At 42.0% G+C, this 26,983-nt stretch overlaps 2 protein-coding genes across 2 annotated transcripts in view; both read right to left on the reverse strand.

The window, feature by feature from the left end:
• Positions 1-1,485: 1,485 nt before the first annotated feature.
• LOC309703541 (E3 ubiquitin-protein ligase TRIM21-like) lies at positions 1,486-6,468 on the reverse strand. Its single transcript, XM_082528446.1, has 2 exons — positions 5,945-6,468; positions 1,486-3,414 (listed from the first exon to the last, which is right to left on the reverse strand). Exon 2 carries the CDS (start codon positions 3,403-3,405, stop codon positions 1,747-1,749), a length of 1,659 nt encoding a protein of 552 aa, XP_082384572.1. The 5' UTR covers positions 3,406-3,414; positions 5,945-6,468; the 3' UTR covers positions 1,486-1,746.
• Positions 6,469-22,591: 16,123 nt separating this feature from the next.
• The window catches only part of LOC309703502 (spermatogenesis-associated protein 20-like), a 57,017-nt gene continuing 52,625 nt past the window's right edge, over positions 22,592-26,983 (reverse strand). The window contains exon 16 of the mRNA XM_082528387.1: positions 22,592-25,451. Within this exon, the coding sequence (XP_082384513.1) occupies positions 25,248-25,451 (204 nt within the window). The 3' untranslated portion in view covers positions 22,592-25,247. The remainder of the gene's footprint in view (positions 25,452-26,983) is intronic.

The raw sequence follows: 26,983 nt of genomic DNA on the forward strand, positions 1-26,983 counted from the left end.
ACCAACAACATAAAATCTGTCTTAATTAAATGGCCTAATTCTCCAATAAATGAGCAATAATAAAGTAAGAAAAAATAAGACATTCAATTTATGGACGCTCAAATTAACAGAGCGACATTAAACGCACCTCATTGCCTGCCGTAGCGTTCTTCGCAGCTGCACTTCACCTCAAAGGTCGGTTAATACATCGGATTGAACTTAACCAAAGTCCAATTAAAGGAAAATAAACGTTTCTAACAAATACAATGAAGAAGATTAAAATAATTCACTGTCAGTTACTGTCGCTGTGAGTTTGACGAGGTCAGCTGCTTCATTTGGTTCTGCCTAAAGTTCTCTCAGTGATCCAGTGTTTATATGATAAGATACGTGTTTAATGCAGAGAGTTGGAATTACAAGTTGGTAAGAAGCTTTTTAACAAAGGTTTGATTTAAGCTTTAAGTTCAAAGGTGAAAGAAATTTCACGTTTGATGAAGGAAGATCAAGGCTAACAAGGACATGGGTCAAAGGTCAAAATAAGGTAAGGTGAGAAAATATAATAGATATATATAATCAATCAATAAGGTGAAAATATCAGATAAAAGGGTTTATTTGGTTATAAGAAATAAAGAGGTCAAAGGTCAAAACAAGAGTACTGTTAAATTAAAATTAAAGGGTCAAAGGTCAGATTAAACAGGTTACACAGAAAGGATCGGCAAAACTTAAACAAGGATAAAGAAATAATACATTAAACAAGGAAATAAATTAAAAGTCTGAGTTAATGAGAAATTAAACGTTTAAATCAGGTTAAGAGTTAAAATTTAAGCTTTTCTTAGTTAAACTAAATAAAATAATCAGAATAAACGATTGGAGGAAAAAAGCAAAGATGTTGTGATTAAATAGTTTGTACGGCAGAAAGAAAAACATGTTTCAGTAGATTGTATGTTGGAAACCACAGTAGACACAGTAGACTCAAATCATTGTTACTGAGGAATTCTGCCTTAAACAGTAAAGTGTTCTTTAACAGTGTGTGTGTGTCTGCAGCTGTTCTTTGTGTTGTTGCTGCATCGTTGCCTCAGGGGGAAAGTTGTGTGTGTGTTATGCAGACTAGCAGAGACTGCAGCTGTCAGCAGCCACACACACTTTCTATTCTTCAAATCAAATCACAGTGAAACATGTTCACTGACAGCTCAGCTTCAGCATCGTCTTCATGCTGTGACTGCAGCCGTTCAACTCTGTTTGTCTTTAACCCAAATCATCACAACATGCAAATATAATCATCAAAATGATGTGACTGGAAGGATGCAGCGGTCTGTGCTCCACCTTTCTCCTCCACACCTGCAGGTGGAGAACATGGATGCATGAATCTCTACAGAGTTCTTTGAATATTATCCGTCTCATCAGTTTTCAGTGAACAAAACTCCTCACAGAGCCAAAATAAGCAGTTTGTATCCAACATAACTCAGCTGGACTCTGATGCTCCGTATAACAGCCACACATGAGTCTGGATTCACTCAAAGCATTGAACAAACTTTATTGGAAATGAAGCTTTTGGACATTTGTTCTCTGATATTTGCTCTTCAGCTCGAGTCTCCATCAGTGGGAACATTTCCTGATTCAACTTTTCTTCTGTTCAAATCAAACTCCATGAGAATCAAAGTGTGAATCAGAGTCCTGATGATCAGATTCTATAGAAACATGGAGACTGTAGAGGATTTACACTCAATATGTTCATTTGTTCCCTTCAAGAAAAATCAATCATTCATCCAATTAAATCAGTCGTTGATCAGTTTGATTGACAGGACAGATGATCAGAGGTGCAGAGTTTTTACCTCCATCATTCATATAGGGACAGAAGTATGGGTGGAGTTTGTGAGTGAAGGAGCAGCCAGTAAAGGAGTAGATCAGAGCTGCAGCACCTACATCATAAAAGGAGACCAGACCCTCCTCATAATCCACAAACACCCCCACCTTCTCAGGACCAGGATGGAGACAGAGGGGGACTAAATACTTAGCACAAGCTTTGTACTCATTTCCATTTCTCAGCCACACAGTCCAGAAACCATCCTGAGGACTCAGTGTGATTTGTCCCTTCCTGTTGATCGACTCTGTGGCCACTCCTAAATCCCACTCAGTCTTTCCTTTAACCTGAACCTCAAAGTAAAATCTGCCTGAAGAGAAACTCTGCTCTCCTAAAACACAAACACACACAGAAAATCTCTCTGGGTTGTCTGGAAGATTCTTCCTCACATCACCACAGTACACTTGTTTTCCATCATCAGACAGGATGAGATTAGGATGAGCTGTATCAGGATCCAGAGTCACATCCGCCTCATGCTGCTGCACCCTCTGCAGCTCAGCCTCAAACAGCTTCTTCTTCATGAGTTTCCTGATTGTCTCCTCCAGCTGAGCCACAGCTCTCCCCACAGTCCCCTCATATGATGGTGGATGAACTCTGACCTCTGTCCAGTCCTTGCTGGGTGGAGCAGCTTTCAGGGAGGAGAAGCTTTGGAGGAGGTGGAGGTGGTCTTCAGAGCGTGAGAGCTGCTCCACCTCAGAGCTTCTCTCCATCAGCTCAGAGATTTCCTGTTCCAGATCTTTGATGAGACCTTCAGCCTGTTTCTCTGTAGCTTCCTGTTTGTCTTCGATCTCCTTCATGAGCTCCTTCAGGCGTCTCTCAACAGACTCCATCAGAGCCGTGAGGACCTGAACACCTTCTGCTTTCTGTCTGTCTGCAGCATCTTTACTCATCTTCACCGACTCTGTGATCTCCTGAATCTTCAGTCGTCTCTTCTGGATCATCTGCTGAATCTCAGCCTCTGTCTTCTCCAGCTCGGCCTTCTTTCCTTCATATTCTTCTCTCAGAGGAACAAACTCGTGGTTCTTGTGGTCTAAAACAGAGCAGAGCACGCAGACACATGTCTGGTCGGTCTTACAGAACAGCTCCAGGAGTTTATCGTGCTTCGTGCACATCCTGCCTTCCAGGTTCTCCACAGCATCAACCAGCTGATGTCTTTTCAGACGTTTCAGTGTCAGATGAGGCTCCAGGTGAGTCTGACAGTAGGAGGTCTGACACACCAGGCAGGACTTCAGGGCCTTCAGTCTGGTTCCAGTGCAGACGTCACAGGGAACTTCTCCTGGTTTGGCAGCTTGTTGCTCTGAGCTGCTGCTGCTGGCTTTCTGCTGAGCTTCACGTCTGAACTGAGCAACCATCTCAGAGATGAAGGTGTTGACCCTCAGCTGAGGTCGAGTGTAGAAAGTCTCTTTACACATGGGACACTGACAGATGACATTCATGTCCCAGTGCTGACTGATGCAGGTTTTGCAGAAGTTGTGTCCACATGATGTAGTGACTGGATCAGTGAACACATCCAGACAGATGGAGCACAGAAACTGATCTTCAGATCGCAGATTGCTGGCAGCAGACATGTCTGCACTCTGAGGGAGAAAGAAGAGAAACATTTGATTCAAAATTCACTTTAAATTTCATTTTACAAAGAGAGAAACAAGCGTCAGTAGTCTGAGGAGCTTGGAGAGAAAAGCGTCTGGACTTCTTTAAGTTTCTTTTCATCACAGAAGCTTCTTCACCTCATCCTCAACACGGACCAAGGAATGAATACTGCACTTTTGGAAGAACTCCCTCCCCTGCAGCATCTTATTGTCAAAGGGACGGAGGTGGAGAGGGCAAACAGCCACAGATTCCTGGGACTGCAGGTTATGTCAGACCTGAGCTGGACTCTCAACACTACAGCAACTGTGAAAAAAGCCCAGCAAAGGCTTTATTTCATTCGGCTGCTCAGGAAAGCTGGCATGAACCACCACCCTCTCACCCAGGCCTGCAGAGGACTGATAGACAGCATCCTCACCGCAGGCATCACTGTCTGGTATGGAAACACTACACAGACAGAGAGGAAGGCTCTGCAGAGTCAGAAAGTCTGCAGAGAGGATTATGGGAACAACACTTGCATCCATGGACCTGCACATACAAAGCTGCACATACAATCTCAGACACAACAGAGCGGACAGCAGCATCACACACAGAACACGATTCTTCAACAGCTTCTTCCCCACAACTGTCAGACTGACGGCAAACAAAAACACACTGAACACTTAAAATAACACAGCACTACTTAACCTCACTTTGAATGTATCATCGGTTCACTGACCATCGGGCAATACACTCACAACAGACTTGTGAAACAGATCTGTGGAACAAATGTGCAACACTGTGAGTGCGATAAGAGGTAGAGAACTACACACTCTCTGTACATTTTCTTCTTTTTCTTTGTATATAGAAAATAGTACGACTACCCTACTCCGGACTTCATTTCTATCCTTCTGCTTTTTCTGTCTTTATATTGTTAAAGTGTGATTTGACTTGGAAAGCTCTGCACAAGTATTCCACTGTGCATGGACTGTTGGTCCTGTGTGCAAATGTCAAAATAAAAATCTTGAACCTTCAGTTGTCAGAGTAACTGGTGGAGACCCAGCAACACACTCAGACACAAACTGGTTCATCTGAAACACAAACTGAACAACGTCGTGTCTGCTGTACAGTGCAGCGTCCAGATGAACAGGATCAACAGGATGAACATCTTTTTAACAGTCGTTACAAAGATGTGAAGTTGTTTGGCTGACACAGACAAACAGTATCCCACATTCTTGATTTTTAGCTCACAAACACGTCTTATAAGGACTTATTGATCCTGAAATGTTGGAGGTTTTAGCTCTTTAAACAGTAAAGTTACAGGAGGATACAGATAATTATCAGGAAAATGTCCTCGGTTTGTTAAAACGATCCCGTCCGATAACACACGAGAACAATAAATGTATCATTTTCTGTTGTAACCCACAAACTGAACGGTCACACTCATCTTTCATGTTGTCACTAAAACATCACTCCTTCCACGTCTAGTTGGTCGTGATGGAGGCGGAGTGCGTTGGGTCCGCTTTCCCTGCCCAGCCGATGTTCCTGACGCAGGGAAACAGATCCTGTTGGGGATCCCTACCTCGGCACAACACCTGCCATGGTCTTTGCACACTCACCACAGTAAATGCATCATGTTGTCAGCTTTACAGTATCATAGTCAGAGAAACTGGTCAGGCCGCTCTCTTCCAAATGTCTACACTTCACCCTTTTACTGTCAGTGGGCTCAGAGTCCATCTAATGTGGCTCATTATCTGATGCCGTCTGCAGACCAGTGTTAGACACTGAGAGGTTGATGGCTCCGTGTCAGAGCACCGGCCTTAACGAAAAAGTTATCAATCGTTCTTTTCATCTTTTCTCATTACCCACAGCTACATCCACTCCTATCAGGCTGCTCACCTCTGCTGCGACGATTCAAACAGCCGGAAAGTAAATAATTTGGAGACGGTGCGTTTGTGTCACAGTGAACAGTGAAAACAGAGACTTTCTAAAACGATGATGCATGTTAGTCATGTGATGCAGGCATGTGACCAATTAAACAAAGATAGTGGAGAGCATTATACAGCAGCAGTTTTGACAGTCCTATTAAAGATGAATATCAGTCTGCACATGCTCCACAGAGCTTTTCTTCAAATTCTTTATTTCTCTCTCGCTTTTGCAACTTTGTACTTTTGTGTTACTCGCAGCAACAACTCCACCTCATTGTTAGTCCATTTTCAAACTCGGTGCTTTTCCTCCACCTTTTGCCGGAAAGTGAATAAGCGGCAGACAGAAATGAGACCGGTCGAATCGTCTTGCGTTTCACGCATGCGCAGGACTGGAACGTAAGCGTTTTCAGCCGTCTTAATGTGGACGCACAACTCTGTGAAAACGACTGAAAACACTAGTGTAGACGCGGAGCGCTGTTTTCAAATCTATCCGGGCGAGTGTGGACGTAGCCTAAGTGGCACCATGGAGAAATGAGGTGGCGCTCTAGACCCTGATGAAGTGAACAGAGTGAAGATTTGTGTAGAAGCAGGAAGTGTGATCAGCTGCACTCACCACTGTTGCTGAGAGGAACCTGATGGACTCCAGTGAATCTTCTTTTAGAGACAAACAGGACTCGACTGCAGCTCTGCTGCTGCTCTCTCACACTTTCACTTCTGCAAAATGACGTTGAGCTTCTTGTTTTTCAGCTGTTGCTCCGCCTCTTCCTGCCTCTCCCTTTACAGGAATCAGCCGGTCTGTACTCAGTGACTGTGTGCAGCGGGTGGGAGGAGTGAGGAGTGGTGTGTGGGTTCACACAGTAATGACGGCCTCAGGTGATCAGGAGAAACTCACCTGGATTTCCTTTTTCCACAGCAGACTGAGAGCTTCAGGTGGACCCTGAAGGAGGTCTCAGACACAGGTGGTAAAAGTACACACAGTGTGTACTGAAGTAGAAGTACTACTGTTAAAAATACTCCAAGTACTGTTTCAACTTCTTTACTCAAGTAAAAGTAAAAAGTACTGGCTGTGAAATGAGAGTAAAAAGAGCTGATTGAAGAACATTTCTAACACGTGTTTATACAAAGCTAACTGAACCATGTGCTGCATCAACATGATAATAAAATAATATTATTCACTTTGTTTCTGTCTAAATTTGAATTCTAATAAATATTTTAGCTTGAAATAAGTGAAAAAATCTGCCAATGGAACAAGTTAAAACTCTCTATTTTTTCTCTGGTTTCAAGATTCACTGTCTTGAAAAAAGTTCATATCCGGTGGCGGACGCCCTCAGACATCGGTGCGTTGGTGGTTCTTTGTGTCTGGGGATGGGCGTCCAGGTACACACCGGCTCACTCCTTGGTGGGTGCTTATCGGGGCCTGGAGCCTGGGGCTCGCTCGGGCCACTTCGGGGGTGGGGTGCCCTCGGCCTCTCGGTCTGGGGCTCGGTCACTCAGACGCAGCTGGCTGCCGGCGGAGCTCACGGGCGCGTCACTGCAACCCCCCCTGGCTTCTGCTCCGCGGCTGCTGGGTGAGCCCTCATCTGGGACTCTCCTCAGCTCTTACTGGGACAGTGGCGCGGCTGCCCCTCTGTTGGTCTTCCTTGGTCTCTTGTGTTCTGGGGGCCACTGGATGTCTGGAGTTTTGATCTCCTCCATACCTGCTTCATGCCCTGGAGGACGGGGCTGTGGCCTCCCCACACCTCCCCACACCACGTTAAGTGACTTAAAAACAAAAAGTAGAAGTTTAAATTGGATCCTGTAGGAGACAGGAAGCCAGTGTAAAGAAGCTAAAAGTGGGGTTATATGCTCTCTCCGTTTGGTACCAGTTAGCAGGCGAGCAGCTGCATTTTGAACCATCTGAAGATGATGGATGATGGCCTGATCTAGACCATAATAAAATGAATTGCAGTAGTCCAATCTGCAAGTAAGAAAAAGGTGAATAACACGCTCAAAGACGTTAGCCGGAAGGTATGGCTTTACCTTGGCTAGCTGTCTTAACTAAAAAAAACAGGACTGAACTACTGCACTCACCTGCTTATTCAATTTAAAAGAACCATCAATGTAGACACTGAGGTTTTTTACATGTGTTTTACAATACGAGGAAAGTAGCCCAGAGTGCTGTCGATATGATTAAAGTTGCCAAAAATGACAACCTCAGTTTTATTTTCATTTAGCTTTAAAACATTTAATGACAACCACTGTTTGACATCATCAAGGCAGCGTAATAAGAGCTGGGGATGGTCTGACCCTGCTTTTAAAGGTAGATAAATCTGCAAATCATCAGCAAAACAATGAAATGAAATGCTGTACCGCGAGAAGATGGAGCCCAATGGCAACAAATAGACTGCGAACAGAGCAGGATCCAAAATAGAGCCTTGAGGTACACCGTATTTAAGAGGGGCTATTTTGGAGTTGTGGGGGCCCATACTGACATAAAAAAACCTTTCTGACAGATAGGACCGAAACCACTGTAAGGCAGATCCTTTTAGGCCAGCATGAAATTCTAGCCGTGATAACAGGATGTCATGGTCGACCGTGTCAAAAGCTGCTGACAAGTCCAACAATAAAAGGGCAGCAGGGCTGCCAGAGTCCAGAGTTAAAAGAATAGCGTTAAAAATCCTTAAAAGTGCCGTCTCAGTGCTATGTAGGGATTTAAAACCAGATTGAAATTTTTCAGAGATCATATAAGAATCAAGGTGTGCCTGCAACTGTAGGTAGACCACTTTCTCCAAGACTTTAGAAAGAAAAGGAAGCTTTGAGATAGGCCTGTAGTTGGACAGAACAGTTGGGTCCAGGTTTTGTTTTTTAAGAAGAGGCTGAACTACAGCTTGTTTAAAGCATGATGGGACGCAGCCTGTAGCAAGGGACGTATTAATTAATCTCAGGATAAAAGGCCCAACAGTATTAAAAGTGCTTTTAAGCAAGCTCGGGGGAGACAATCAGAGGGGCAGTGTGATGATCTTAGGTTACTAACTACCGCGGTCAAGTCCTTAAGGGAGACGGGATCAAACTGCTCTAAGACAGCTGAGCACACAGGAGAAAGACTCTGATCTGAGGCAGCAGACAACGAGACGAGGGCCCTAATCGATAGGATCTTGTCATTAAAAAAATGCTAAAAAATCATCGCACATACTTGGTGAAGAAGTGACTCCAGAATTATCACATAAACTAAGAAAGCGATTAAGAACGTTAAAAAGTACCTGAGGCCTGTGACTGTTTACTGACACTAAGTTTGAGACCTTAAAGCACACTGTGTGCTGTCGATCTTACGTGCTGCACAATAATGTTTAATATTTAGTATTACTGTTATAGTCACATAGATCATCGTGATGTTGTTTATACTATTGCTCTAGTCTTCCTCTGCTTGTTTTCTTTTTTCTTTCTCAACAGGTGATCAAGAGAAAGGAAAAAGAAAAAAAAGGTGATGAAGCAGATTTTCATCGTGTTTTCTCTCTCTCTCTTTTCCTTTTTCTTTCTCTCTCCTTCTGTTAACTTTCTTCTGAACTTTTCTTCTTGTTTTTCTTTCCCGTCCCCGAGTCCAGTCTGGCCTGATTACAATAACTTATAAAAATAACTAATAAAGATCAAATAAACTATGACAATCAAGTGGACCAGTATTGCAAAAGGCCCACTTGGGAAAGTAAATCTGTTGGGCATTTGTCTTGGCCTTCAGACATAATTCTGATTGCTACAGTGCCAGACAGGACACACACACACACACACACACACACACACACACACACACACACATTACACAGTTAACTATTTCTTTGTTAAATAAACTGAACCAGCTAAACCTTGTTTGTGTACCTGTATAGCCAAAATAACCTCGACACATCAAAGCATGGACTCAGCAACAGATCATGTAAGTTGGAGCCTCCATGGATCAGACTTCTTTGTCCAGCACATTCCACAGATGCTCATTTTGTATTGAGACTGGATTGAGATTAGATAGAGATTTGGATTGAGTAATTTGCTGTGCTGTGCTCCTCTAACCATTCCTGAACCATTTGTCCTTTGTGGCAGGGCGCATTATCCTGCTACAAGAGGCCACTGCCATCACAGAATACTGTTTCCATGAAAGGTTGCACATGGTCTGCAAAAATACTTAAGTAGGTGGTACTTGTGAAAGTAACACCCGCGTGGATGGCAGGGCCCAAGGTTTCCTAGCAGAACACTGTGCAAAGGTTCACACTACCTTCGCCAGCTTGTCTTCTTCCCATAGTGCATTCTGGTGCCAGGTTTTCCTGGCAGCTGGCCACAGAAAACATAAGTCAACAGACCAGACCACCTTCTTCCATTGCTCCGTGGTCTATTTCTAAAGCTCATGTGCCCACTGATGGTATTTTCAGTGGTGGACAAGGGTCAGCAATGGTACCCTGACTGGTCTGTGGCTATGTAGCCCCAAAACACAACAAATTGTGATACACTGTGTATACACGGACCAACCTTCGCTCCGCACATGAATCTGTGAGCCTTGGCCATCCATGGCCATGCCATTGGTTCACCTCTCCTTCTTCCTTGGTATAATTTTGATAGATACTGACAACTGCAGGCCAAGAAAACTGCACAAGAACTGCATTTTTGGAGATGCTCTGACCCAGTCATCTAGCCATCACAATAGGCCCTTGTCAAAATTGCTCGCATCCTTACGCTTGCCCATTTTTCTGCTTCTAACACATCTACTTTGAGGATACAAAGTTCACTTGCTCTCTAATATGCCACTCACCAACAGGTACCATGATAAAGAGATAAACAGTGCTACTGACTTCACCTAATAATGTTACGCCTGATAAGCGTTCTTTGTTCAGCATTCTGGCTCTCTTCCCAGAAAACCTCCAAAGTCTTGCATCCATGCCCGAAGCACCTCAACTGGCTCCTTTTAACACAAAGGAACAGCAGCTCTACTTTGAGCTCCCTGCAGTGTCTGACGTCCAAGTCAAATATTGGAGACATTGTTCAACACCTGGATTACTGGCACACAAATCTGCCAGTCTATCTAAAGCTCCATCTTCCTATCACTCATAAATAAAATGTCGAGCAACATGAATTCCCTGATTTGGGGCAGTCTTCCTCTCCAACTCACAGGGAGCAATATCCAGCATATCCTGCCACTGAATAACTTTTGGAGTCATCCTCAAGTGGTCATTGGAGGAATTGGAATTTTTTGACCCTTCTTAATTTTACAAGCCTGGACACATCCACTCCATAACACTGGAATAGATCTGGAAAAAAATCTTAGACTTTCTCAGGGCTACAAAGTCACAAACTGCCCCTTAAAGCCACAATGCAGCATAAGTGTCCAGCGTCACACTGTCCCACATCGCATTTCCCTTCAGTTCTGGTCCCATGATAACAGATGGCCAGAGCCTGGTGACATGTGTCCACAAATGTCAACAAATGTCGTGCAAATGTCAAGGCCGCAGACAAAGAAGGCAAGCAGGGATAGTTGAGTTTGTGTGTGTACGCACTACATGAATGTGGAAGGGAGATCTTTTTGGGAAGGCAACAAAAAAAATGGCAACATGACAGTATATATGATATAGACAACACAAAGAAATCATGAGCCCCTTACGACCCCTCACCTCAGCTTACAGCAGCTCAGCCGACCCCTCGTCTGTGGCAGGTTTAAGCCAATAATGATCACACACCATCATCAAAAGTGACAGGTCCTACCGTACACTGACAGTGATTCCAATTAGGAGGACGAAATGAGCAGCAGGCAGTAGAAAATTACCAGACTGTCTTGTGCAACAGTTTGATTTTTTTTTCCCCCCCTTACCAAGTATGACGCAAGACCCTGACACTGAGTAAGAGGAAAGAGGACAGAACTGTAGAGGACAATGGGAAACCACGGAGGCTTTAATGAGCACCTCTTTCTTTCCACTTTCATCTAACTGGGCTAACATGATGAACTAGTCGTCCTTTTCCCGCTTAGCCTCCATCGCTCTAGTTACCTCCCTACACGCCGCACAAACCAGGCCTGGTACCTCATGATAAATTTACAGCGGAGCAGGTGAGAGGGAGATGGAGAGCACGAGTTTGCTCTGTTGTAATGAATAAATGTCGATTTGTTCTCTCTGGTTTCTCTTGCACTCTTTGTCTACCAGCCCACCAGCAGCCACAAGCTGGCATATGCACTGTTTTTATTGTCCTTTTACAACAAAAAGTGAATTAAAACCTGGGTTAACCCTATATATGGCTGGAGTTTAGTGTGCTTAGCCACGTGATGAGTAAAAAAGGATCATTTAGTGCATTCAAGTTAAATGCGGTCAACTTTCAGTAATTTAAAGTCTCTTTAATAAAATGGGTTTTCAAAAAGAGCAAACTCTAATCAGCAGCAGCTCTAACTGAACTTGTCTGACTGTGATTGCACAGCAGGCCTTGCATCAATGGGCATGCAAACAAGCAACAGGCTTTGTCCAGACAAATGAGCTGAGGAGAATTTAGCCATCTCAGGCCCACCCACCATATCTACTGTGGTGGTTGGGCCCACTGGGGCCCACTGTCACACTATCTACTGTGGAACTGCTCCTATGTGGTGTTTAAGAAACAGTCAGCACTTAAAAATTAATAAATTAACACAACTGCTCAACTGCTTGTTAGCGCACATATCTAATTACCCAATCACCCAATCACAAGGCTGCTTACTTAGTACATTTAGCAATGCAAACATGGTCAAGACTGAAATTCAAAATGAGCATCAGAATGAGGAAGAAAGGTGATTTAAGTGACTGTGGCGAGGTTGTTGGTGTCAGACATGCTGATCTCAGTATTTCAGAAACCCGTGATCTGCTGGGATTTACCCACACAAACATCAGTAGCTTTAAAGAGGATGGACTGAAAAAGAGAAAATGTGCAGTGAGTAACAGTTTTCTGGGCTGAAATGCGTTGTTGATGCCAGGGGTCAGAGGAGAATGACCAGACTGCTTCAAGCTGATAGGAAGGCAACAGTAAATCAAACAATAAAATTCAATAACATTTGGTTCATGGGTTCAACATAGGGCCAAATAATAACAAAAGTCATCTTAAATGCTTTACATTGTAAGGTAAAGATGCTACAATAATACAGAGAAACTCCAACAATCAGATGACCTCCTATTAATAAACAAAATAATAGGAAGTAACCCCTGGCAGCAATCTGCTGTGTGTGGTTGGAGGTGAGGTGATGAACACAGGACAACAGACACACCGTGAAAGAGAGCCTGAAATGAATAATAACTAATGATTAAATGCAGATGGTGTATAAACACACAGTGAATGAAAGGAGGTGAGTGAAGAAGAAAAAATATGTGCATCATGGAAGATCCCTAGGATTATTGCAGCATAACTAAGGGGGGGTTCAGGGTCACCTTCTTCAGCCCTGACTACATGCTTTATCAAAAAGAAAAGTTTTTAGCCTCATTTTAAAAGTAGAGGAGGTTGTCTGTCTCCTAAACCCAAACTGGGAGCCGCCTCCACAGAAGTGGGGCCTGAAAACTGAGGGCTCAGCCTCCCATTCTACTTTTAAGTATCCATAGAACTGCAACTAAGCCAGCAGTCTAAGAGCAAAGTGCTCTATTTGGGTGATACAGCACTGTGATGTCTTAAGATAAGATGGAGCCTGATTATTCAAGAAAGGGATATTTTTTGGCACACTTTGGACTTATCAGCTGAGCAGTGTTTAAACACCACAGCCGACCTGAGTATTGTTGAATATGTCCGTCCCTTTATAATCACATTGTACCCATGTTCTGATGGCTGCCTCCAGCAGTATGCAACGTCACAGAACTCAAATCACCTCAGACCTTTTTCTTGAAATCATTGTCATGTGGCCTGCAAAGTCACCGCTTGTCAATCCAGTTTTTGGGATCAGGTGGAATGGGAGAGTCGCATCTGCTGGAACTTTGTGATGCCATCATGTCAACATGGACCAAAATCTCTGAGATTAGCGCTTTGTTGAATCTGTGCTCTGAAGAATTAGGGTAGGTCTGTAATTGAGAAGAAAAACAAAGGCGTTCCCATAATAACAGAATGGATTTAGGAGTTTCATTGCTCACAGCTCTTGCATGTTCTGTCTGAATGATGACTGGTTGATTATGTGTTCTGCTGCTCCTACATTCAATGAAAGCATATTAATCAAGAAGACCGATGAAAGACTTTTTCAGTCTGCAGAAGAAGTTAATCAGATGTTGGTTATATCAGCTAGGGTGGTTATATGACACTGACATATGGCAACTTTTTCATGAGTAAAAGTAGACAAATAAATTAAAGTTATTAATAATATTTTATATTAATTGTCTTTTTTCCAGGCATTAACAGGTTTCCATTGGAGAACCCTGTCTGAGAAACATGGGGTTTCATGAGATAAATTATAGACTGGTGTAGAAACTCAAAAAGATTTGTTTTTCTTGCTGTCATGAGGGAAAGGGAATCTTTGCTCACATTCTTTAATGATATCTCGCCTGGAGCCGTGCTTTATGTCCACTGGGCAGCTTTATAGTGCACTGTAGCAGCTGGAAAAGGCAACACAACAACAGAAGGGCAGTGATAACATTCACACAAAGTGACTGAATGGGAACAATAAAACAAGTTACTGAATTTCACACCTCACAAAGACGACAGTCAGTGTTCTGCCCAGCACTCCAACCATAATAATCTAAGGTACAACAATAAAACATCTATATGTGGTCAAAGTCAAAATGTACAAAAACTGAAATATTTTAATTCCTTTTTAAATGGATTGTAGACCCACCAGTGCTGATCCAGCCAATTAAAAATGATGGAGTTAGGGAATCTTGAAACCATAAAAGCTGTACATGCCAGGTCTGTGCAATTATTTGTAATAGAACAATAATGTCAGCATTTAAAGAGGACGTTGAAACTGTACCAATAACTGTGAGCGTTCCCACTGCAGTTGCCAAGGTTCCAGCTGGAAACAGGAACCTGCTGGTTTTTGGAGAGTCCTGAGGGAATGTCAGAATGTTAAAAGAGTAAAAGAGCATAGGCACCATGTGTCTATATATAGTTTACACTGTTTGCATAAGTGCATTTTAACTATACAGGTAGGCGCTTCTCCTGCAACGCTCTTGGTTTGGTACACTTTGCTGGTGTTTCTTCATTCAACTTTTGCCGGCACGTTTATCTCAGTTTTCTACTTCCTGTAGTATCTTTCTGCGTATCCTGTGCATGCAGTCTGATATTCTTCTGTCTGTGTTGTTCCGACATCATCACAACAGTGTTGGTCCAGAATTAGCATTTCAACTGACCACCCACATTTTCTGAGCAATCAGTTAGCGTTAGCAAAGAAGTTAGCTAATGCTATTGAAAGCTACCACTACCAAACCAATGTGAGTAACCTAAATTTGGCTAACCACAAACCTAAGTTGATAATAGTATTATTTATACATTGTATAAATGGATAATGAATAAAGAAAACACCTGGGATGATTACCATTTGTTCCAGAAGAGAGATTATATAAATAAAAGCATTTCTTTTCTTTTTCCTCCACATTCTAAAGCTTGACATTGCAAAAATGGGCATTGTTGAGCCTGGATTTTTGTAGTGATGTAGGAACAACACAAACAACACCGTCAGGCTGGTAGCCGTTAACCTCTGGTCTTTCAGCTGAGCTGCCAGCCAAACTTCTTGATAAAAACTTTGCAGTGCAAGACCTCATGGTACACTCGCTTTCTCTCTACCTGTGACCAGGTAGGTGTAGTTTGTTCTCTCGTGTAGTTTGTTCTCTCCACCCTTCATCCAACATGACGGTCTAGCAGTAGCCTACAGACTTAACTGTTGGGTAGGGAGGCAGAGCAAGCCATCTATTAATCAGAAGGTTTGTGGTTTGATCCCTGGTTTTTCAGTCTGCATCCTAAATATTCTTTGGCAAGATACTAACTCCAAGTTCCTCTCCACTGGATTCATCACAGTGTGAATGTTCATATAAGCACTAAGAAAAAAGTGCTTGTATGAATGGGTGAATGAGCCATGTTGCATTAAGCACTTTAAGTACTTGGAGTGGAAATGCACCATATAAGAAGATTTAGACCGCAATGACCTGACTAACTGAGAACTTACACGGCTTTATGAGAACCAGTCCGTTACCCCAAAACACACACAGACACACTATGGTTTGCTGAGCTAAGCTGCAAATCTTAACATGGCTTCGTCCTCCATTGCACCTTAATAATTTATTTACTATTTCCAGTTTTTGTAAAGCACTTCTGTGGTGTTACCATGAGTTTGCGTTGACTTAACGCAGCCCCAGAGATAGAGAATGACACTTGGTGGATCTGGCACACTTCTACCTCTCCGAGGCTTGTGGGGTGCTCGGACTAACCATGCTAAATTCTTGGAGACAGTGGTCTGAGGGGGCACAAAACCTGAAACGCTGACTACAAAGTGGGACTAGCCTGATATGCAGTGACTCCATCATACTTGTAGACTGTTTCTACAGATGTGGTGTCAGTTCCATGTATTTCCATATATAAAATAACTGGTGATACCATCATGGCACCACAGAAATGGTGGGCCCAAAGCTGGGACCATTAATGCTAGTGTCTAGGTAAGAAATTTGCTCATTATTGGAAGATGGAGCCCATGGATTCTGCCCACCATAATTCAGTTATAATGGAAATTACCTGAACTTCTGCTCGTAAACCTGTTGAATAGCAGGTTTGATCTTGAAAGACACCAAAGCAGAACTAACTGCACGAGTAATTTTTGGTGGAAATGATTTATCACATCGACTTGGATAATCTACCTTTCAGCAGATCCTAACAGTTGTTCCCTTTATGGGCGGTCCAAGTTGTTTTGGTTGTACACAAATGAATACGGGAATGACAATGATGGCTGGCTTTTGTCTTACCAATGTGTAACAAAGTTTTCATTGCTATAATATCAGCACTGACATATCAACATCAGTAGTGACACTGCTATTAAGAGAAGCTAGGTGCTGCAACAGATGTTGTGTTCTGTGTTCTCACGTTTAAAGGAAATTCATACATTCTGGGAAAAAACAAACAAACTGTGTGACACCATAAATAACCAAAAATACATGGATGCATGCTGTTTGTGCTGAAATGTCAAAATCAAGTATGTTGTTTCCCATCTAGGCTGTGTCCATGACTCTATTATCCCTCCACCTCCAACCCAGCCATCAGTTGGCCTGACAGTGTCTGGCTGGATGCACTCTGCTGCCCATGACTGCTTTTGACATGCTGTTGCCTCTGATATAGTCTGAGCCATGATCCAACACTCCTGCCTACACAATTCTGTCATGCACATAAGTTAGCTAAAATGTCAAACTGAGAAAGCAAGGAGGAGCAGATACAGAAAGGTAAAGGAGGTGACACTGTGGCAACAACTCAGTGTTTGAATGTAATGTTTTTCATCCTCCTGCCTCTTGAACTTTGGATCAAGTGATGATGAATTTTGAACAGAGAACTCTTTCTTCATCACTAGACTAGACTAACTCATCATTGCAGAACATCCATCCAACCATTTCCACTTATCAAATTTACAGCCTGGAGAGGTCACCAGTCTGTTACAGGACAAACACAGTTCCCATACAGACACCCATTCAACCTATGGCTAATTTAGAATAACTAATTAACCTGAAATACAGGAAGCTGGGTTATCCAAAGTTTGGCTGGACTGCTGAGAGAAAGGTTCATCAGCAGCTTTAAATTTCTCCAAGTATGTAATGTATGAAAGTGTGTGTGTGTGAACATATGGAAGACGTGTTTGTTTTTGGGACATCTACGCTTATATTTTATATCTGAGGATCTTTGTAACTATGTTTAAAAAACTTTATACAAATAAAGTTATTATCGTATGATTCTTTTTTATTGCATACAGCCTCTCTGAAATCCTGAAATGGACAACCAAAGTTCTACAAAAGGATTAGTGAGCACTGCTCCACACACTAAAACTTTAGAAATGAAGGAAAACAAAGAAGCAAAGAAAGAGCCAGAAAATACATTGAATCAATTGATGGCGTTCCAGGGAGCTCTTGATGAGAAGAAAAAGAAAATGAAGAAGGCAAACAAAGAAACTGAAAAGGCAAAAATGGCAATGAGGGAAAGGCAGAGAGCACTAGAAAGGGGAAACATGCAGTAAGCAAAGAGGGAAAAGGAAACAGCAAAGAAGACAACTGAATAGGCAAAACTGAAAATGAGGGACTGAAAAGTCCAGTGAGCTCTGGAAGAGGAAATACAGAAGGCAAAGGAGGAAAATGAAACAGTAGGGAAGGCAACAGAAATGACAAAGAAACAAATGATAGAAGTTTAGAGAGTGCTGGGAGAGAAGAAAAAAGAGATCCAGAAGCAAGTGAAAGCAAGTGAAGCAGCAAAACATGCAACTGAAATTGCACAACTGCAAGCTGAGGTAGCAGAACTGAAACCCGAAGAAGCAAAGATGGGACTGATGGAAATGCAGACTGAATTGGAAGTAGAGGACAAGGAAATAAAAACAGGCAAAGATGCAAACTGAAATCGCAAAAAAAGAACTGATGGAATTCCAGAGAAAGCTCAAGGAGGCCAAAAAAGAAATCCAAGAAGCAAAGACAGAAAATGTAAAAGTGAACCAGGAAACTGAAATTGCAAACAAAAGGAAGTCATGGAAATCCAGACAGCACTGAAAGACGAAAAATTAGAAGCAAATATGGAAACTGGAATAGCAAAGAAGTACTGAACCGAATTGAACTGAAATGAAGTTCATTTATTTAAGTACAATCAAAGACTGCAGCAATCCATCTAATGCTTTGGATGTGTTGCCAGGAGAAAGTTTTTTTTTTCTCTTTAAAGAATATGGCAGGACAAATGACAAGACTTCAACAATGTTCTTTAGACCAACAAGATCAAAGGGGCGATAAGTCACTATCATGCACAGGACCAGGTTAGGTGCAAACCAAACACCACATACCAGCCGTAAAGCACGGTGGTGGAAGTATAACGATTCGGGCTTGTTTTGCAGCCAAAGAATCTGGGGGTTCCTTTATACATTGTGTCAACCATGAACTCCATTTTACACCAAAGTAGTTTAGAGTCAAACGTAAGGCAGCTAAGGCTTGTCGTTGATGTTAATTTAATAATGCGTTAAAATCTTTTGTATTAGCTTTATTAGTTAAAAAACACTAACTTTCAAGTCCACCTCACTTGGCACATGATCTGGTTCTTATATAGTGCTTTTCTACATTCATACTCCAATGAGAACACATTAAGCAACTCAGGGCTCAGTATTTTGTACAAAGACACCTTTTGCATCAGGATACTCTGGCAAACAGACTGGAGCAGCTCGGAATCAAAACACCAACCTTCCAGGTTAGTAAATGACCTGCTCCGCCTGCTGCCTGAGCTATAGCCCCCCTACCTGCTCAACCTTAGCACCTCAGCAACTTCCCTTGTAGTGTGAAATAATGGTGCATCAGCTCGTTTGAATCCTTGGGACCCCGCTCTCCCAGTTTAACTCTATTTTTGCTTTGTGTAATCAACAAAGTACCAGCCTGGGCTGATAAGCGGTACTGATTTTCTCCAGGAGGTTTAGGTCTTATCAGACAAGTTCCAGTGTTGTGATACCTGTTTTGACTGTCTCTCTCTCTCACACACACACACACACACACACACACACACACACACACACACACACACACACACACACACACACACACACACACATTTACAGTGTTGATTCCATATTTCAGATATCTGAAGTGTTTTCACAGAATCACATAAACACACAATGCACGTATCTAATTATTTACAAGTGACAACAACATTTTTATTTTTATTAAAAAGAACGTTTTTTCTCAAAGATTTTTCTTTTCCTTTTAAACAAAGCATCTTAAACAGTTTGAGAAATGAAATGTCCTGTAAGAACACATCAGGAGTGGAGAGAAAACCTTAAGACTCGTGAGCTGGGTGACAGAAAGTACGCAACACCTCCCCCTCTGCTGAATGTTCCTCCTTTCCTCCAAGTTGGTGTGTTGCTGTTCCCGGCCCCCTGTGGCCTCATTATAACACAGACTGAAACACAGCAGCCATGTCTGATAGCAAGGACAACAGCACACGCACACACACACAGACACACAGACACTTGCTTTCATCTAAAACACAGATCGTTCCACACACTTAATGTCCGTTCAAAAACCAGAACGGAGTCACGAAACACATGCACGCTAAATAATAAGGAATTATATAACAAGACAAATACAGCTCTATAATTTTAGCTTCACTTCATTGTTTACATCCAACCCACACAAAATGTAGGATATACATCAATTCTCTCTAAACATTTGGAAAATGCAAATCGCATTCAAAACAGGAAACGCAACTATGGCAGCAATGTACATCATCATATTTTCCAACAGGATCTTTGAGATGGTTTCAGCTCTGCTTGGTCTTACCATCTTCATGTTCATATCCAAACTTTTATCAGCTTTTATCAGTGGAGAGGCATGTCACCTGCTCTAATAAACCTTTTAGGAGGCTAGACTGGTTAAAAATATTTACAGGTTCACTGCTTTCCCTCTTGATTATTACAACTCTCTTTATATAGCATTTGGTTAAAAAACATACCAATAAAACACTCAATTTTAAATTGTTCCACAATGCAGCTCGACCCTTTTATTAAGTGGTTGCAGACATGCAACCGCTAACCACATGACGTTAACTTATCTGTCATTTTGGATGTGCGACAATCATGGCAACAATGTGAGCCCCAGTCCTACAAACCTTTTTGTAGCCCTTTGCTAGCTCAGATTTTTACTGTTGCTAGGCTAGTTGTTAGCAATTATTTACAGATAAACATGAACATCTACAGGCAACTGTGGAAATGTGTATATACGTATACATGTATTTTATGTTCACGTATGTGTGCTTATGTGTGAATGTGTACATTTTTGTACATGTATGTGCATATTTGCATGTACACATATTTTTTACAAACATACATGGATGTCTTATAATGTTTTCATCTTATCTATTTTAACTCTTTTTAATTATATTATCCCTCTGTTCAGCACTTTGGCCGACACTTGATGTCTTTTAAATGTGCTATATAAATAAAGATGACTTGACTAGATAAGGACTAGGAGGTTTTTGCTGCAGTGAGAGACTCTCTAGGAAGCCTACAAGAACCACTGCCAAACAGTCGAGGAATATGCATTTTAAGCTAGCAACTGGTGGCTGTATCATGGCCAAAACAGCATGCAACTTTTGAGCAATGTGCATGACATCGCGTGAACATTTTTGTTGGAAAAACCATTGTTGGCATGCAGAGCAGGAAGACATTTCTTGAGGTTGACCACCAGGTGTGCATTCATTTCAGGTGAGATTTTGGCTAACTCCTCTTTACAGAAACTTTAAATCCTTTCATGGCTATCACTTAGCAACTTGAAGCTCCCTCCAAAGATTTTCTATAGGATTGAGGTGTGGACACTGGCTAGCCTACTCTATAACTTTAATGGGCTTCTTCTTTAGTCATGTTAGAAGACCCATCTTTAGATTTTACGCCACATGCTGGTCCATTGGCCCCTTAATGCGGTGAAGTTGTCGTACCCTTGGTGGAAAAACAGCCCCGACTTTAGATGTTATTCCAGCTCCGTGCTTGACTGTGGGAATGGAGCTCTTTGTGTCATAACCTTTATGTAATGTGTTTTTCCTTCTGGATTTTTGGTCAATATTCTTTCTCTTTCTCTCTATTAAAATGAAACTGTCATAAAAATTAGAGACTGTTCATTTCTTTGTGACTGAGCAAGTTAACAAATTCAGCAGGTGATCACATAATTGTTTCCTCCCTCTGTATGTGCAGACTTAGAAACCAGTCTTCTTTTTTTGTGGATTTGAAACTAAATCTCATAAATTGTGATATATTATAGAAATTAAATTAAAATTTAATTAAAAAGTGCAGATTAAGTATTTTTATTTAAAAATGAGTAAAATATCTTTCAAAAAAACGATTAACAAAAACCTTATTAAAACATCTCTTCCTTTATGTGCACAGCTGTATTACTGTGTCATGCCTTTTGCGTATGCACTCCATTTAGCCTCTTTCTACAAAGGTGCTGCTCAAAATGTACAAGTTTATCATTCATATCATGACTAAGATCTGAGGCATGCAGATTACAACTTCATAATTAGCGGGCCGTCAGGTTAGCTGGGGTCAAACACTAATCTCAGTGCTAATTAAAATTTAGCTTGTGCAGCTCATCAAAACAATTAGTGGAGAACAATAATGAGAGGAGTGATGGAAGGAGGGGGACTGTGTGTGCTTGTAGACTAGGATTCAATAAATGAGACAGAGGCTCCAACATGCTTTCAATGCCAATGGCACAGCAGTGGAATGGCCAGTGTGTATATGCCACCAAGACAGAGGGGTCCAATCCTGGGAGAAGATGAGAGGAAAGGGAGGAGAAGGAAGCAAGCGAGAGAGAGCGGTGTGGAAATACAAGAAAAGGAGCATCCAAATGTTTCAACAGACAGAAAGAACAACCGCTCACAATCTGATAAGTTAAGAAAAGTGATGCTGGGACATTTCATTCAAATCTCTCTCCCTCTGCCTCATGTTCTTCCTCCCCACAGCCTTGTTTTCCTCTTGGCTACTTCTTCTTCCACAGAAGCAGCCGTCTGCCAATATGATCCCTCCTCAATCTTAAGGTGACACGAAAAAAAGGAGGGGAGGGCGGAGACTTGGCTGACAAAAGTACAGAGACAAAAGTAAACAAGTGCAGATGGTCTGCGTGTTGTTAAAGGACAGCGGTGGATGCGAGGTGAAGGACACGAATCTGCCGCCACCATTGCGGAAACTTTGCATTTCTCCTCTCGTCTTTTTCTTCTCGCTTTGCTTCCGTAGCTCAGAGGACGACCCTCAGAGACTTGCCTGCCTCGACATCGGCGGTCCATCTGTGTCTCCCTAAAACACACGCAGTAATACACACACTCCCAAGTGTTTCACACAATGTTTACATTACATTGGCCCAGCCTACAGCGGGAAACAGACAGCAAGAGAATACACAACTGACGGCTTCTCTCTGTACGAGTATTTATAGTACAGAGAAGAAAAACGCTGCTGGGACAGACTCACTCACTCCTTCATGGAATTTCCCCATCTTGGACGTCACAGACAAAAACGAACACCACAAAAATGACACTTATTCTGGGCACCTTTATAGCTGCATTACATAACGCAGCACATTCAAACAAAACAGAAGCATCAATCCAAAAATCAAACACCCACTGCTTGTAGGAGAAATAGATTTATTATTCGGGGGTTGTGAATATACATGCTCTGTTTTTTTATGATGTCTAAAGGTAAAGACAACATTCACAAGGCGGATCTTTTGTGCAACAGTTTCAGTAGACTCGCTCCTCACAGATAAAAGCATCATATGCAATGGTTTTTAAAATGTATGTACACGGTTACACACAAATCAACCGCCGCCAGGCAGGTCTCCTCTGTCAAATCCGTGTGTCGTGAACACAGGAGCTGGAACGCATGCCGGAGAGGTCCCTCTGCAAAATGTTATCGGCCCAGTTCATTTAAAGGGCTCTCAGTTTATCCTCTATTAGGGATCTTCTGGGGTAACGGTAAAGCTACAACTTTTTGCAAAGTTGCTACAGGTTTTTCAGATTGCCACTGTTGCTTAGCTCATCTGAGCATTTCTACACATTGATTTGAATTAAAACCTGGAGCTGATATTTGAGGTAATACCTGGTATTGCTGATAAAGAACAGGCTGGAGTAACAGATGTGGAATGGCTAGCAGGACGACACCCTCAAGATTTGTCAAGGGTAGACATTTGTTCAAACACAAGTAAGAGAAATGAGACAACTGCAGACCGACTCAGAGTGTAATTAGAAAACGTGCGCACGGGTGAATGTCTCTCTGAGAAGACACACACAACGAGCACAGGCTGCTTGCTTTATTTATAAGGCAAAAATGGGTTACATAGTACTTCCTCTTTTAACTGTCAGGGAAGAGGTTAAACATTAAATCAGCTTATCTGATCTTTCACACACTGGGATAAGAATACAGAAGTATATCATGCTTGTCAAACATCTCAGACACTGAGGTAAGGAATGCATCATGTTTTCCTTTAACAATAGACTTGGTTAGGTGATTCTTCAACAATAGGCTTGGTTATGTGAAAATATATGAACACAAGAAAATATAAGGCATACTTGGTTAGAATATAAGGCACACTTGATTATATTGTATTATAGAGATTTGGTTATAATGTATAATGTAGAAAATCTCTAACAAGATTCCTTAGCCCTACCCCTACCAACATCAGCTGCTAAAGCACCGCCATCCAGTGATGGCAAAGCCGGACTCACTAGCCACATCCAACAAAAAAAGAACTAGGCTTGAGCTGCAGGTCTTAGAAGAGCAGTTTTTGAGGATAACATGCTCGGTCAGTTTATTCAGCTGTCATTCTATCTGCGTGTTTGTAGTTCCGTCTAGGGCTGAACGATATATCGCATTTGCGATAATATCGCGCCATGATCAAGTGCAATTTTCTAACCGCAAAGGCTGCGATTATACTGCGATTATATTATACAATTCATGGGCTGCATCCTCCTGAGGCCGCATTTGTAGACCGATTACGTCACAGCGACGCGCCGAAGGCTGTCCAAATTACTACCATATCCCAGAATTCATAGCGCGGCCCAGCCAAACTCCAGTTTCCAACAATGGCGGCCGCTACTAAGTTTTAAAATTACTCATACTAATCTTTCTGGGTCACAAAATAAACTTTTAACATATTTTCAGGCGAGAAAGTAGTTGTGTAAACATCAAATATCTGCTCGGTTTATCAAGATATCCCATATTTGCAAAAGTGCTTCGACGTTTTCAGAGGCGTCTGCTACCCACCAGCTCGACAGCTAGCCGGGAGCTCGAGGGTTACTGATGCGGCCGAGAACGGCACAACTCCCGGCACATCATTTTCAGATCACCGCGGAGTTTCGCTGCTCGGGTTAAACGTAATATATAAGTCACTTAGACAACCTAAAAATGTTATTGTTGGGCTTTTTTCAGTGTTTTGTTTGTTCGTGAGTAAATCGGTTTGGCTGAGATTAAAGTTATTAGATTAGATAAAATAAAACTTTATTAATCCCCCGGGTGGGTTCCTCCTTGGTTTTCACACAGCTGACTAAACGTCAAACAGAAAACTGATTAAACAGAAGTATGAGACAGTCGAGAATTTACACCAGTGTCTGGTTATATTTTAGATAGCAAGAAGCAGACGGCCGAGTTTATTAAACTCCACCGAGACAGCGGTGACGCTAATCAGAACTAGACCGTCCAATCTCACTCCTTTAAACTTTAAAGGCGTGTTTGTGTGTGTGTTTATACAATTGCTATTATGTTTGCACTTTATGTGTAATGTTACTGACTGCAGAGATCAGTAAGATGTGTGTATTTTTTATTTATTAGTTTTATTTATTTAATATTATTTTTTAATTGAATGACTGTCTAGTAGTTCACAGATGTCGAAAAACTGAGTGTGGTAAAGCCACTGATTTTGTTTATGTATATTTCTGCAATCTGCACATTGTACTGACTTTCATTTTAATGTTTACACCAGGGTTCCTTGTCAGCACTTTATGCTCAGATGTTTGTAAGCTAAAAATAAACTATTGTGTATGTTCAAATATACTGTTGTGATTGAAGAAGTTAAATAAAAATGTCAGTCATCAATTCATGCATCACCTCATGTCATCATAACAGAGGTCTGTCTTCCAGGAAAGAACAGTTTAAAATTAATGTAATATAGTATTGGCCATACTATATGATGTATTGCTTGTCTTTGTTTAATAATACAGAAGACAAATACCTTAAAAAATAATCGCATATCGCATCGCAATCGCAATATTGGGGCAAAAAATCGCAATTAGATTATTTTCCATAATCGTTCAGCCCTAGTTCCGTCCAGGAGTAACCGGCGGAGCTCCTGTGGGTCGGTGACGGGCAGAGAGCACGTGAAGTCCTGACAGACGTAGGCTGTGGCTACACCGCGCAGCTGCGACATGGAGGAGAGGACGGGCAGGCGCTGGCACAGGAAACTCTCCGTGTCCCCATCAGCGAGCATCAAGACCTGAAAGAGCCAAGCAAAAAGTATGTGGCATCAGATTACAAGGACAGAACTGATCAACAAGGTGCAGTAAACATTTCTTTGACCATAAATCAGTTCGCCATTATGATAACATTTATGCTTCAAGATTAGGATAATGTTTGCATATAGAAGCGTACGTGCTGAATCTCTAATTAACAAATCGGGATTAAGAGAGGTTAATTAAACTCAATCCAAGCGCCAGTTAAAATAGTTAACATCTCATCTCCAGCTAGTACTTGGTAGACCATCCTCTGTCTCAAACAAGCCACTTTAACTCCTATGGTCTTCGCTTTAAATCAGGCTTCTTTTGATTGGCTGTCCCTCAAAGACAAAAGGTTTGAACAGCAGGTGGGTGTGGCTTCTACTCTGGGGTGTGGCTTCTATGCTGACATGTGCCTGATATGACCATATTAGTATGCTGCTCTCACTGACATCAAACAGAAGACATGCTGTTATGCTTGTAAATTAATAAAAGTGAACTGAGTTGAAGTATTGTGCATCTGCTCAAAGGCAGTGATTTCAGTGAAGCTAGCCCCTCCTGTATGCTAATTCCTAATGCATACACACATTTTGTTTTAGCATCATGGAAAACTGGAATTCTGTGTGTGGGACACAGGAATTACAGCTGAGAAGCAGAAAAATCAAACGAGTGCTGGAACAGTAAATAGAAACCATTTGTTTTAATACGAACAAAAAAAAAAAAAGAAAGTCAGTTGTCGCCATTTGGCCAAGCGTGAAAATGGTTTGAGTAATTGGATTGTCATTTTTATGTTACTTCCATCTGTGTGGCAGCAGTCCAGTCACTAAAGAAGAGTGTTACTGTCCGGGAGAAAGATGTTCAGTGTAATTACATCTTTAAACCATTTCTGTGTCAACGCATCATCTCGGCACACAGCGCGGCCTCGTGCTGATCATGATTGCTCTCTTTATTCCTTTAATACAGCTGTACTACTCCCATACACTCACCCAAAATAACCCTTCAATAAGTGGCTGCTATGCTGTCATGCCCACACCAAGTCAAGAAATTATTATGTGTGTGTCTGTGTGGGGGATACATGCGTGGTTCACCAGTCCTGCCTGCAGCAATGACGCTTTAAAAAAAGACAAAAACCCAAACAAATAATTTAAGTATGTATTCACAAGAATGTGAATTTGGGCTTCAGGTCACCAGAGAGAGAAAAACCGGCTGCCTGTCTTTGTGCATGTCTGTGTGTCACTGCAGTGTTGGACAGGCAGCAGAGCGAAGTTAAAGAGAGCTGCCCTGTCTGGTCCCTGGGCGGTTTCCTGTCAGACACGTGTCATTTCCTCCTGGCCCTGCACCACCTCTGGTTCACAACGGAGCGAGAAATGACAATACAAACAAGGAGCGGAGGGAAAAATGAGAAAAGATCGGACGACTGCAGGAGGGTAGAGGTGAAACTTCTTGAGTAGACTGACATGACCGTCGGTATAATAAGCTGACAACCAGAGGCAGTATAGGAAACAAACACTGGTTACAGGTTTGAATGATCGAC

The sequence above is a fragment of the Aulonocara stuartgranti genome, assembly GCF_965226115.1.
Source record: "Aulonocara stuartgranti genome assembly, chromosome: 3".
Classification (NCBI taxonomy): domain Eukaryota; kingdom Metazoa; phylum Chordata; class Actinopteri; order Cichliformes; family Cichlidae; genus Aulonocara; species Aulonocara stuartgranti.

Excerpts from the sequence above, each read along its gene's own strand:
- LOC309703541 (XM_082528446.1), bottom strand. The coding sequence starts at position 3,405 with ATGTCTGCTGCCAGCAATCTGCGATCTGAAGATCAGTTTCTGTGCTCC.